Source organism: Serinus canaria, chromosome 1A, assembly GCF_022539315.1.
Source record: "Serinus canaria isolate serCan28SL12 chromosome 1A, serCan2020, whole genome shotgun sequence".
Lineage (NCBI taxonomy): Eukaryota > Metazoa > Chordata > Aves > Passeriformes > Fringillidae > Serinus > Serinus canaria.
In genome coordinates, this window is record NC_066314.1 from 61,656,334 (window position 1) to 61,671,105 (window position 14,772).

Sequence of the window (14,772 nt, forward strand, 5' to 3'; positions counted from 1 at the left end):
GCAGGCTGACTTAGCAGTGAAGCAGACGAGTGCTCCCAAGGGCTTTCCACCAGCTCCAATCCAGTGGTGGTTATCTCCAATAGAGGGGGAGTGGTGAACAGCTGGTGGGGTCGTAGCATCTTATATTGATGCAGCTGGTTTGCAGTGGTCCTCTGACCACAGCCTGGAAAGTTCTCTTCTACCTAGCTATTAACTCTGTGCTAAGTGAAAATTTTTGCACCCTGGTTATTTTTTTGCTTGTGGCCTACACCATGTAAGTTTCATTCTGCAAGAATGAAACCTGCATGGGGAAAGGATGTTCAGAGACTGAGCTCCTCAGCACTGACGGCGTGCTACAGCTACAAGTCAGGAGGATCACAAGTGAGGAATGAGTCGGCAGGTATTGTTTCACTCTCTAGCGAGGATTCTCCTTTATATAGCAACCACATATCTTGGCACCGTTTGTTGTGAATAATTGATAGCAAATAGCTGGCTGATCTGAGCCTTGGGAGGCGATGGTGCTGCTGTGGCTTGTGGGGGTGCCGTGGAAGTTCCGCACTGTGAGTGTGCAGCTCCTGACCATGGCCAAGGAAAGGCGCAGGACACTGGCCACTGCTGCTGATGTGTTGTCAACCTTTGATTCACCACGACTGGAAGGGAAAGAGAAGAGGATGAGGGGTGTAAAATTTGAGTTTTTACACTGCATGTCTCACAGCTCTCCAGTGTAATGAGTACTCCTTTGAGCACACCTGGCCACGGCACATTTTCATGCTCCTTCATCTGTTTCTGAAGGCTTGGTGGTGGCTCCAAGAGACTCCATTGAGCCTCACAGACACATATACAGCAACATATATGGTGAGAACGTATATAGGAAATAGCTATCCTGCAGCAAAAGTAAGGTCTCGTCTATTATTGTTAATTATTTACTCCTGCCAGCCTCTTCTCACTGGTGTAAAGCAACAGAAACAAAAATAATTACACTCTTTACTGAACTAATGTTCTATTCCTCTTCTTTCCCTTTCATGCTTGCTCCTGGAGTAAAGGGTTTGGGGAAATAAGTAGTAAAAACAAAAACTATTTTGCAGTCTTCTCTTCTGATAGATTAATTCTAAGTTGAAGATATAAAAGATATTATTTTTTCCCTTTTCAAGGCAATTGCAACTGACAGTTTCCCCATTTCCTTTTCCATTCTCAGTGTGTGCATTTAGATGAAGCTAAAACTGCACTCTTGCACTTTTTATGCAGCTTTCCTAAAATAATTCTGAATAATTTAACAGTGGCTCAGAAACATTCCAGTTTAACCAGTCATTGACCTTCAGTCAAGTTGAAATGTCATCAGGCCTATATTGGTATTTCATCAGTTCCAAAGAAGCTGTGCTGCTGCAGAGGCAATGGTGAGATCTATAATTAAAGTTGCCCAATGTCTCCCATTACAATGTTTTCCTTTCTTTAGATTATCATAGTTTAACTGCTTCAATAAGTATTTTCCATTTAGGATTTTTCAGTCAGAATGGCCTTGCTATTTTGGAGACCATGCCTAGGGAAAAGTTAGGGTTATTTATCGATTGTGAGGAAAATAAACCCGGAGACTATTTCTTTGGCTTTGGCTTTGTTCCCTCTAGTGTTAAGGGCTGGATATAAAAACCACTTTGAAAATCTGACCAAACTGCTTAAGTTTATAAGCCCCTGAAGAATCTGAGTAAACACAGACTCAACAAAAAAATATTAGAGAAGTCTGACTTACTGCTATCGCTCTCTGCTGACAGATCTCTACAAATGACAAAGAATTTCTACAAGTTTTCATGTGAGCTTTATGTCTGAAGGGGGAGAATCTTGAGTTTGTGGCTTTTTAATTTCACATGAAATTTATGTGCAATGCTGAAACCTTTTAGGATATTATTTCTTCTAGAAATCTTAAATGTGAGAAATCAAATAGAGATTCTGTGAGGGGAAAAAATTGTATATGTTAACATAACTAAAGAATTAGATCCATTTGGATCCATTTGCTTTAGGATACGAAGACTGCACTAAGCCTAAGATTTTCAAACCATTTAATGCTTTATTTTGCTCTCTGGTATCCTCCTAATATAATTGTAATTGACTGCAGTAGGAGTTGATGGCATACTATATTATCAGCAGTAAGAATTTAAAATCCAAATCCTTTGCCCTAGTGATTCCTGAGATTTGATTAGGAAATGTGTGGAAGACAGAATTTTCATGTCATATATGATTTTGAAGAGTTTAAAGCCAAAATAAAAATAAAGAGTTGATTGCAATAATTTGTTTGTTACAGCTTTTAATATAAAAAAAGTAGTTTTAATTTACAAGCTAAAATTATTTTGTTCCAAAAACATCTATAAAAAGGTAGTTTCTAGAACTTTTTTCCTTCTTTTGTTTTAGAAAGCCTAGAGAAAGAAATTGATTTTGCAATATTGACAATTTCTTGCAAACCTCATGGCTTCATTTAAGTTTCTCTAACCAGCTCTGGTTTTATTTTTGTTTAATGTTTGATTTGAATTTTTAAAAGGGAGGTATGCTCCCTAGCTAGTGTTTCTCTGTGTCATATTACATGTTCTTTAAATGCCCTGGCTGCTGGATGGCACTCATTTGTTTTACCCTCCTTGTAGTCAACTGGGGCAGCTCTCAGTTTTTCACTTTTTTCAGCTCTTCCCTTTGTGCTTATGGTAACATTTATCTTATATTGGCAGTGACAGTCACTTTTGCTTATTAAAATTTAGGTTTGTCCTTGGGTTAAGATTTATTCTAAGTAAAAAAAATCAGCAGGGTTTTAGACGTGTCTCAGTTATTTTTTTCAGTTTCAAGATCCTTTTTATTTTTCAGGCTGCTGGATGCTGGGGGTGTTCAGCATGAACCTCAAGTGTGAGAGAAGCAGCTGTACAGATGCAGAACAAGTTCTTGTGATGTGGGAGTGTGCGCTGTGCTGGCCAACACTGATGGCTGGGAACTGCAACTCCCACCCACCAATAAAGCTGGCCTTGGAAGTGCAGGTTCTAATAACTTGCAAGTAAAAATGCCATGCTGGGTGCATGCAGTCAAGTGTGATGTGTGTGCTGAGTATGGGTACAGCCTGGCAATTTCACTGGTGTCTGCTCCTTCCGGAGAGTGAAGCCTCTCTCCTTTTTCACACAGAAATCCCAGCAGGCAGAACCTCCAGCCAGGCTGTTCATTGCTGTGTGCCTGGCTGTTGGGGGTTAATCCTCAGGGCAAGGTTGCAGGTGTCTCATTCTCATGGCTGGCACACATTCCTTCCCCAGGCACTTGATAAAAGAGAATCTCAATCCCAAATCTTGCTCTGCCCCCGTGTGTGTTTGCTGAGCTCCCAGCTTGTCTGTGCCTGAATGCTGCTGCTGGCTTTTGGGGCACTGTGAGTGGGGAGAATTCGGGCTCTGATCCACGCCTCTCTTTCATATCATGGTGCTACAACTGAAGCTGGAGTAGTGGAACAGGCCCCCTAAATCCTGCATCCTCTGAAGGAGGCTTGTTTGGCCAGAAAGAGATCTGTGAGCTCTGTGGTGTGGACTCCTATTTGTGGAGTATTTTGGTGGTTTTTAACATTTAATCTTATCCTAGAACTCTTAGGATAACAAGATATGGTGACATGCTTTAGGTTTCATAATCCACACTGCTTCATATTACAAGTCTAAGTGTTTAGGAATACAAAAGTAGCTGATACTGTTAATTTATTTGGATGAGGTACTTGCTGGTACTCAGAGGAGTGTTTCAACTTCTCTCCTTGAAGAAATCAGTAAGAGTGATGTGAGCAACAGTCTGCTTACAGGTGGTTTGTGAATTAAAACTGTTTTACTGAAATTGTGAGCTCTAGGGAACTCATGATAAATCCTCTAATGCTATCTGTGCACAATAGGACTTTTTTATTGTTGAAATTATCTTATGACAAACATTTAATTCTGGATATGCTCAAATTAATTTGTAAGAGGCAAATGCACAAACGTTATTTCATATAAACATGTCAAAACATGTTTTCATAAATTAGGATTTTTTTATTTATTTGATTGAAACTAGGCAATAACCACAAATATGAAATCTTGGAAGATAAAATGCTGAAAATGTGCTATGGAACTCCTGAGAAAGTTTTATAGCCTAGCTCTTCTTGAGGGACAAATAAACGAGGAACGAAAGCAGCTACTGCTATCAGGATAATACATTAATGTTTTGACAGATAGGTGTGGAAATCCTACTATATGAAATTTGGATTTTTTTTTTCCCTGATGTGTAAATATTCACTTAATGTAATTAGAAAGAATTGTGAAGTAGAAGGCAGGGAATTCAAGTTCTTCAGCTGAGCAGGTACTGCAAAAATGATTTGTTGACAGCTTGTCATTCTGCCATTACAGTTGACATGGAGTTTTTTTTCTGAATGACTTTTGAAATGAAAACTAACTAAAAAATTAAAGTATTTAGCCAGGGAGTGTTCTGACTTGGACTAGCAGCATATGCTTAGAGAAGGAGTGCAAGAGCAGAGCAAGTGCTGAGCAGTATTTGCTGTAGAATGTCCCCCTAATATCTGACTGCCCATGGCTGACTTACTTAGCTGAGAGCTATATTCGTGTTTTTAATTTTTAATAGCCCTTTTCTTCCAGTAGTTTGATTTAAATATCATCTTGAACCCATTTTTTGTTTTTTAAACCATTAGGTTTAAAAAGGCCTCACAAGAAAACTTTTATCGGCTTCATTTGACATTGTTTTGAAATTTTCTTCTTGGCAATGGGGGGAAAAGGTGAAATACTTTTTCCTTGGGTTGTATTGCACATATTGGAGATCATCAGTTTGCCATATTAATCTCAAATTTTCTGTTTCAAATTAGATAAATGACAGTTTGAAGTATGTTTTGTGTATCAGGATGTTGTCACATGGAAAATGGGGTATTAGGCAGCAAGTTTTAGGTGCTACATGGCAGCTTGGAAGACTGATAGAAGCCTTTTGAAATGTCTCTCACCTTTAGGTCATAGTTAGCTACTTAGCCACTTCTTTATTTTCAGTGTTTCTTGGTGCTTTGAGATTTTAAGCTCCACAGGCCTATATATAATTTTATTTCTGTATTGCAACACCTGAGTGGAAGAGGTCAAACTAAAATTGTCAATAAAATATGAAGTACATGAAGAAGTGACATTTCTTATGTATACTTTTCTCCAAATAAAAACATTGCATGCAAGTGATATTTTTAAACTAAGCCATTGGCAAGCCTCCGGTTCACCTGCCTCGCTTACCTCTGCTAGTGACCAGAAGGTCCTAAGCATTTAACCCCTATTTGAGGAGCTTAATTTGACAATACAGATTTAAAACTCTTGCTCAGCCATAGCTAATATTCTGAGGTGCCTCAAATCCCTTGGAGCTGGTGATTTCAGCAGCTGAAATCACCACACAGAAGCTTAGCAGTTTTGAACCTTGTCCAAGGTAGGAGATCTATGAATATGATGTTTTGAGAGGAGATGGCCATCACATGTGCCTTTGAAACGAGCTGGTGGCTCAGGCACTGCAGAAAGTGTAGCAGCAATAAACATGGTTCTTTGAATCACAAAGTGGTGGAGCCAGGCTGTACTAGTGCAGTCCCCCATGATGAATTGCCCCTGAAGAAAGGCTTTCACATATTTACCTACTGGAAATCATTCCAAGGTATTCCTCTCATCTTTCTGTGAAGTACCCCACCTAGAAACTTAAAGGTGATTCTTTGAGACACACTGACCTTCCAGCCTTATTTGTTGAATCAGTGCCAGATTCTATGTGGTCCATGGCATCCATGAAAGAGAAGTTAGTGAATCTCTGCAGCCTAAGAGGCCTCACACCATGCCTTCCTCCCCCTAACCTGTACTCCTTCTGCAATAATTCTTTCCTTCATTATTCTTATTTCCTTATTTTTCTTCCTATCCTTATCCACAGGAAGGAATTACAACTTTTTCCCCCCACTGTGAGTTTTGTTCTGTCAGTGATCATTTGAAAGCAGGTTACTACCATGACTTCTTTCCCTCTGCAGTTGTAAGAAAGGGAGTAATCCCTGATCACAGCTGTAGTTACCTCTCTTCTGGAATATGTTTTGTTATTATGTCCATGAAAAGCAAGGTGGTGAGACCTAAAGGAAGTGTAGGACTCTTCCTACATTGCTGTCATGGCAGCTTGGATAAGTCTGTGCTCATTTTGGTGAGCTTTTTCTGAGGTATCTAGCTGCATACCCAAGGCATTTGAGTCAGCAGCCAAGAGGACAGGCAGTGGTATGGTGGGTGGTCCTTACAATCTCTCTTGGCATTCTCCAGAAGCTTTAAGGTTACTGCAGGTATGTCCCTGGATGAGCAGAGCATGGATTACAATGGTCCTGTGTAAATAAAAGACCTAGCCAACGTTCTTATGGGCATTGCCTGTCACTCCTACATATGGCAGTGACTGAAAACATGGCAATGTACGTGTACCAAAAGTTATTGGGGACTGCTTTTTTCCAAATGCTCTTTACATACTGTAAAAGGAACTTTCTGGTTCTCAACCTTTCCTTGAGGAGAAGTGTGTATAAACAGAGAGGTTTTTATAGTCTTATAACTTTATTCAATATTAAAAAGTCCAGTTATGTCAGCTGGAAAGTGGATTTAAATGTGCTTAAAAACTGCTTCTCAGCAGAAACTGTCTATAGAGTATGGGTTCTATAGTACAACCTGAATTTGTTTATAATAGCAATATTCTTAATTAATTAAGAGCAAGTGCTTTTTTCTTTGCTTTGATTGTTTTGGTCCCAAATGTTCAAACTAACCACCACAGGCAAACTCATGAATGCATGGGCTTAATTTTGGTGTTGCTTACACCAACAAATGGAACGTGTGACTTGCATCAGTTTGGGTCAGACTGCAGGAGGCCATATGTGTTTGTTTTAGCAGTTATGGATGGTTATATTTACCTCATTGCAATGACTCGCTTTAGTTTCTATTGACAAAACCATGACTTAAGAGAATGTTTGCAGAGACAAGAACAGATGTTTCCAGGCTGCTTGCCACAGAGGGGAAAAATAGCCAGTATTTACTTGTAAGCTGGGCTTGGCTGTGCCATTTTTCCAATGAGTAATTAGGAATAGTAGTTATTAGTTGCTGAAGATCCTGACTTGATAACAAAAGAACCTGCTTGGAGATGCCTTTTTGTATAGTCTGATCTATAGAGTAGAATGAAAGACAATTGCTGTAATCACTGAAACCAATTCTACCCTGTCACACTCTTTTGAAGAACCTTAATGACCAAGGAGAACCTAAAAGCTTAATGAAATAGATAATCCATGGACATTTTCTCCTTTTCTCTGCAGGCGTGTTGATTTCAAATTAAGCTGAAAACTTTTACTGGACATTTTTATGAAATTTCAAAGCAGTATGAGGGTTTTGGAGTAAGTTTGGGGATTTTTTTTTTCCCCTCTGAAGCTGTAAGATCACCTTCTGAATCACACATACTAAAATCAAACTTGTTTTAGACTGATAAAGAAGAGGGGATGACAGTGTAATAGACTGTTAGCAGAGCTGGCGATCTGGGAGGGTTTTGAGCAATGTGTTTGTGAAGTACTGTCTGTGCCCATAATTTTAATGGGCAAGGAAAGATTGATTTCAGCTGCCTGGGAGCAGCAGTGTGGGATGTGTGGCATCAGAGCATGTGGAAATAGAGCTTTGGAAAGGCAAAGGAAGAGTGAGCCCGCTTGGAGAGAGACAACTCCTGTGTGTAGCAATTCCCTCAGATTTAACATGGATGGGAGGCCCCTCACAGTCACAGCAGAGGGGTGAGAGAGGTCCAGTGGTCTCCCATGCTGGCACACAGCCCTCAGTGGGCAATGCCAGCCCTTTGCCCTCTGCCAAGGCTTGGATCTTGGGCTGAGGAGTTGGTCTTGCTTCATTATGAGATGATGATTTGCGAAGAGAAAAATTTTACGTGCTTTGAAGAGATGTGGCTATAACATCTGTGTATGCAAGGGCCTTCCAGATAGAAACAGCAATGAGCTACAGGGTATATGACATAAATGAGCTCTGTCTTGGGTTTTGAAAACATGCAATGCAGTACTTTCCTGGCTCAGTCAAAAGACACTACACAATGTGTTGTTGAGTGTCATGAATAAAGGGAGAGCGGAGCATGACTTAAAACACCAAGGAAGTTGGAAGGAATATACTGTATCAGTTTACCAACAGGGAATTTTTAAAGCTAATATCTGGAGGCATCTCCTGCCTTCCCACTTTTATGATCTACTTACTGCAAGCTTGGTAAGAAGTATTCCTGGAGATATCTCAGGGATTTTTTCTTCTGTTGCTTTTTTAAGAGCAAGTGTTATGTTGATCTGTTAAGCGTCACGCCACTGCCACTGACTGGATGAAATTCCATATGGGCAGTTCATGGGTTTGCTGGTTCCACCTGCTGGCTGAACTGGTGGTGATGACCTGTCAGTCAAGGGGAGTGGAATGAGTAATCTTATGAAGAGATTTTATTATTATTCCTGTCTGAGGTATGGGGATAGTGTCTTGTCTTCAAGCTACGAATTTTCTATCTCATTTTCTATTGACTTTCATTTCATTAAATTCAGTGTAAAAATGCAATTTCTTAAACAGAATGGTAATGCCTAATCACAAGGGCCTTTTTAGCAAGAAAAGGACATCAAATCTTTTTGAAAATAAGAAGATGAACAAGTTAACCCAGTGATGTGCAAGCACTGCTGCCTGCTCATCGCTTCTGGAACTTGCCTTGGGGAGGAAGCCATCCCCCACTAGGAGAAGGATGACCTCCCCACACTGGGAATATACCCCAAAATTTTCCCTAAAATGAGAAAAGGGGAGGAACCCAGAGTTAGATTTAACTCTGGACACTGAAGTCCCTGTGGGTACTGAAGAAAGGCTGAAGGAGAGAGGAGCAAATGGCTGTCATTAGTGTGGGCTGTAGGGTTGAGACTGGGGCTAAAATTCAGGGGAGCGTGGGCATGGGATTCCAGTTAAAGCTGGATCCCACAACAGCTGCAGGACTAGAAGAAAGCTTACATGCAGGCAAATGCTGTTTGCTAGGGATGACTAATGCCAGAATTAGTGTTGGAGTAACTGTTTGGATTTGGGATTTTGGGTGCTCTAGAGCTTATTTCCTTGTTTGAATCTGAGCAGACTGAATGCTGATGTTTGACTGCTGTAGAAGTAAATTGTTTTTGATTGGTTTTCTTAGGAGTGGGCTATGATTAAATGTAAGTTTAAGATAACAAAGTGTCTGAGATAATGTTTTTTATAGAATTTCGTTTCTCACTGTGTTGTCAAAGCACATGGAGAAGATTAGGAGCTGGTTACTTGGAGGTGAGTGGTTTTAAAAGGTCTTTAAAGGTACCCTTTAGCTCCTTTGAAGATTCATCCATTCAGGATACTTAAAGAGTGCATGGCTGCATTAACTGCCTTCTGCTGGGAAAACTTTATCCCTCATTTTTCTGCCAAAGAAATAAGAAGAGGTGTCTAAGGAAACATAATGGTGCTGTTACCCTTCTTTCTGCTCTAGGCAGTCGTTGCTGTCTACCAGAGGTTCAGTCTAGCCTGCTAGTGACAAACTTGGGAAAGGAACTAATATTGTTTGAAACAGAGAAGGCTGCAGTTGTACTCCAGGGTAAAACAGGGACAGGATATTAGTGCATGAATAGGTCCTGCAGATATCCATTTGACATGCTCCTTAGCACAGTTTTGTTGTGTATTGATTAGTTGTCTCCCAGGCATGGTCTGGGCACAGTTCAGGAGAAGAACATGTACCATGACCAGGAGCAGTTTGGATATTTCCACTGTTTTTGGAAAAGGGATTTAACTTTGGGGACAGGGGGTGTTGTGTTCCACTTGGCCTTAGAGCCAAAATTCACTTGCCTGAATTATTTAGTGACACTGAGGAAGCCAAATTGACTCACGACAGACAAGCCAATAACTGGGTCTGAGGGGCCATCCTGAGGAACACCTTATGGGGAGGAGGGAATTCTTGCATCAATTGTAGAGATGCCCCTCGTCTGCAAATATTATTTCGTTTTCTCTTTTAAAAGCAGTGATGTTTTAAAGGATTTGTTTGCAAGCAAATTAATCCAATTTTCCTTGTTGTGGTTGATGGTATCTCTGTGATTGTGGGAACTCAGCAGCCCTTGCAGGTACACTGCAAGAGATTACCATGCTGCCAGTAGTTTTCATGGAGCTTTGCTGTACCAGAAATGGTTGATTATACAGGAGGAAGAAAGGAAGAAGTACAGAGCAGTTGTTCAGTATTTAGATGATGCTAGATGGAACATAATCCTGATTGCCTCTGACTTAAAAACAACCTCCTTTGCTGCCCAAAAACCAAAATACCATCCCTGAAAATATTACAGCTGCCTCCCATGGTAATTTTTTTGGTGATTTTTATAAGCTCAAGATTTTTTAGATACATCTAGTATTTTGTCCATTTGGAAAGAGATGACACTTCATCTTTCACTGAGATACTTCAGATTCATTCTCATACCAAATCCATTTTCATTCCTGCTATATGAACCTGTAACACAGGTTATGCAATTAGGAGGAAAGTGTTTGCAGAAACAATAAAGAAAACCTGATAAATGAAATCTGCTGTACACTGTCAGTCATGCTGATGGTATTCTAATAAACACGAATATATTTTTGTGTGCCCAGTTTTAAAGACACAGAGTAAAATAATTTATGGCCAAAGCTGGTTTTCCTTCCTTGCAGCCTTTATGTGTATGTAATATTGTGCACACCAAAATTATGTTAAGGGAGCATTGCTGTCATAAAGTAGAGTGCTAAAAAGGCAATGCTATAGTTAGTGTTATAGTTATAATATTATAGTTAAGAGGCTTTTTGTTCAGTAACTGGGTCCCTCTGTGAATGTCCTGTATACAGTCTTTATGCAATTAGGAGCACTTTTTAGGGTGAATGTTTGGTTTTAGGAAGGGAATTTGCTTTCAAGACAAATGCAGTGAGATTTATATCACATCTGTTATTATCTAAGTGGAGCTTTGTCTTGCAAAAGAGATTTGTCTTATAAAGTGCACAGTTTGGGCAGCCTTCAATTTAGGACTGGATGCAAAATACTTTTCCAAGTGTTGCCCTGTAATTTTTTCTGGTTTTCTTTTTTTTTTTTTTCTGTATGCTATTTAAACCTTGCTTGGAAGACAAAATTGGTAATTTCTTTGTGGGAATTGTTATTCAGCTCTTTCATTGTAGTTTCTGAGTGCCTCAGAAATGTTAATGTATTGTTAGCATTTCTGAGGAGGTGATTTGGTATATCCACTTTATAAAGCAGAAGTGAAGGCTGGTGGTTGAAACACAGGTCTGAGAGTGTTTGCTAATTTGGGGGCTGCACTCAATGACCTGATTTCTTGGACTAATTAATTCACAGGATCAAGGCACTTTCCCTGTTGTTGATTTCAGTGAGCACTCAGGAGCACTGCAATCTGGGTCTCAGGGTTTGAAATGAAGACTGAAGATATAAGGAACCCTCATGTAGTTCCCAGCTGAGTCAAGATTAAGTGTCAATGGCTGCCCTAGCAGCATAGAAGAGTTGTGGAGCAGAGGGTACCATACAGGACTTTCTGACAGGATGATGCTCATTTCCAATTGTCTAGAGGCTCTTTCTACTGATTCTACTGTGCCTTTGAATATCTGTAACAAATGATGGAGTGCACCACTGAGTGATGTTCTTTCTAGACGCCCTTGTGATCTTCAGGAAAGATACCTACTGAAAGTTAGAAAACAGATTATTTATTTAAAGAGGTTAGTCAGAGAAAACAGTCCAAGATGTTTCAACTCTGACAGTCTGTCCAAGGTTTTCCTTGTTATTGTACAAAATAGAATAGTCTATACAGACATTTTAAAACTGCCCTTATTTTGTTTTACAGTAGTCATCTGATGACAGTAGTTAAGTCAATATCTTCCTTCAGCTTAATATATACTTTTCTACTTGAAAGCTGCTCATCTTTGCTCAAAACTGGTTTGCAGTGTTGTCCCAGTGACATTAGTTTACTATACTGGATGGTGTTGCTGAGAATGTAAAACTATCCCATTAGCCTGTTTGCAATAGAAAATAGGCTTCTGCTTTTTACAAGCTTATGCAGTGTAGTAAGAATTTGGCAAGTGTAAAGGAAAAAGGTGTTAAGGAGAGCTGGCAGCTCCTTAAAGAAACGATATTAAGTGCAAACTCTTCCAATAACGAGGAAAGCTAAGGAAGTGCAGTGGAAGACCAATGTAGCTAAACTGCCAGTTCTTCATGGCTCCTGAAGAGAAGTGGTTTTTTTTTTTTTTTTACAGAGTGGAAAGTAGGTCAGATTTCCAAGAAAAAGGATAAAAAAATAGCATGTAGTGGCAATAAAATCAGAAATAGTGAGGCACAAAATGATATTAAAGTATCCAGATTGTAAGAATTCATTTTTCATGCACTGCAGTTGTGAAAGAAAGACTGAAAGGAAAGGTCAGAGGACAAAAGGGATCAACAGATGGCATTGGGATGGCCAAAATCGTTGGTTTCTTTGGGTCACTCCCAGTAAAATGGATACTGTTTCTGCTGATAACATGGGGAACTGTACTGCTGCTGCAGTATCCAGAAGATCTCACGTGCACAAATGAATGTCTCTGTACCTCCTGGTAACCTGAGAAGTGTAGACCTTCTGCCCACACCCACCAATCTTAGGGTGGCTTTTCTGGGGGGCATTGCTGTACAATGCCTGAAATGTATTTTGGAACAATCCATCTTGGAAGGGAAGGGAGGAGCACAGGGTGCCTTCTTTGCAAGAATTGTTCTGTAATTTTGTTAATGATTTAGATGTTGGCACTGAGTATGCTAACAATTTATGTAGAAAGCTGGTAAGGATGAAAGAGGCTATGAAAGAAAGGGCTAAAATTTGAGGTGGTGTTATTCAGTTGCGCAAATAATCTTAAAGGGAATGTCATAGTTCAAGGGGACACGTTCTACACATGACTCTGGGGAGCAAGCAGCTTTAAGGAGAAAGGCTGGGGAATAACTTCCTAGGGAGTGATTTTTCAGAAAGAAGTCTGAAAGCTGCAGGGAATCACAAACCAGTTCATGAGTACAGTGTCATGCTGTGGTATGTAATATTCCAGGGTTAATAGAGAGGAATATAGCTTGCAGAATGTCTGGGATGGGGGGGTGGGGTGGGGAATAAAATATTTTCTTGCATGGAGTACCATGTTGAGTCACAGGGACTGTACCTTAGGAAAGAAGTAAATCAGCAAGACCATCAGAGGAACAGTACCAACACTGAGCAAACAGTCCTAGATAGCCTGACTGGTAAGTGTGTATTGAGTGAAATGGTGTGATGTGGGGTAGATGGCTGCAGTGTGTTTAGTGGTTGTTATAGCCTTCTGTATATATGGGCTGCTGCAATGATAGGGAGAGTAACCCAGCTTCTATGCCTGGACAGCACAAAGACAAAAGGTCCAGCAAGAGAGATTGTGCTGCCGTGGTAAAAGTAGTACAGCACTGGAAGAGTTTGAGTGGGGAGGTTATTGAATCTCTGTTATTGGAGGTCTTCAGGAACAATTAGGAAACATCTTCCGACATAGTATAACATGTAATATTTTGTGCTGTGGGGCTGGACATCTTCTGATTCTTCTTCCACTCAGAAGTGTGTTGTTTTATGATGTGCTTTCTCTTTTGTCTTTTATATCCTTTTGCTCCTTGGTGAATACCACTGTTTTCTGGACTAGAATTTATTAGATGGCAGGGAAGATTTAGTAAATTCACTGTAGTCATTTTGGTACAGAACTTCATGGAGCAGTGCTTTAAGCTACTATATTTGAGCAACTGCTGCAGCTGTAAGAGTCAGAGGCCACAACTTCTTAGTGAGAGTGTTCCTTATAAACAGAGTAAGGACAGGGACTTGCTTTCTAATCAACATATTTTCTGAAGGCTTTTAAAATGCATGTAACAGTCTGACATACCAGCTGTCACCAGAAATTGTGTCCCCCACCAACACCAGCATGCGGTGTGTTGGCACTCATGTCACATGGAGAGGGGGTGTTGACAAGTCCTCTTGCCAGTCACCTTAAAAAGATAGGGAAGAAGCCAGGGTTCAGTGAAGGCGATCTCCAGAGAACACCAGGTGCATCAAAACCAGAGCGGTCTGAGAAAGGAGTTGGTCCAGGACTTTTAAAGCCCAAGAGAAAAGGAGTGCAGCGAAAGAGAAATTTTCTCCAGCCTCATCCATGTTTAGCTTGGTGTTTGGGGCTGATTTGAACCTCTCTTCGTGGGACAGCCGTGCAATGCCATTCCTGAGCAATCTTCCCAAGTTCCAGAGTCTTGAGTAGCTGTAGTTGCATTTGTATTAAAATTAAATTATGTTTTCTTTCAACTTAGAAGCCAAAGTTGATATCCAAGCCAATGCTTGATAGCATCCTTTGTCTTCGTGATGACAGATGGAAGTTTGTGCGGAGCCTCCTGACCCCAGCCTTCAGCGATACCAAGCTGAAAGAGGTAAGGTGTAGACATTGCTGCTTTCAGAATTTAGAAGACTTGTGCTGGCATCTGCCTTATGTAGGTCCATATTAAGGATAGGTAAAACCTGCTACTTTGTGCCACTTTATTTAGACCTGAAGAGCACATGCAGCAGAGCTTCCATATGGCATGGTTCAGATCATAGACTGGTGAAAATCCAAATAGCTCATCTGAGGATATGATTCTCTGTCTTCTTCTGTTTAAGTCAGTTTGTCCATGAAAGTCTTGCATATGCAAGAAAGACCCTGACCCCTTCCTCTCCTCTGCCCTATTAGGAGTAAACTTGAGTCCAGGAAAGGTTAT

General features: G+C 40.3%; 1 protein-coding gene across 4 annotated transcripts in view; it reads left to right on the plus strand.

The window, feature by feature from the left end:
* TBXAS1 (thromboxane A synthase 1) overlaps nt 1–14,772 on the plus strand; it is a 239,627-nt gene that overhangs the window by 125,353 nt on the left and 99,502 nt on the right. For 3 of the 4 annotated variants that reach the window (XM_030238652.2, XM_050970055.1, XM_009094179.4), the window contains exon 6: nt 14,332–14,448. The exons of the other annotated variant lie outside the window; for it this stretch is intronic. In XM_030238652.2, the coding sequence (XP_030094512.2) occupies nt 14,332–14,448 (117 nt within the window). The remainder of the gene's footprint in view (nt 1–14,331; nt 14,449–14,772) is intronic. 4 annotated transcript variants of the gene reach the window in all.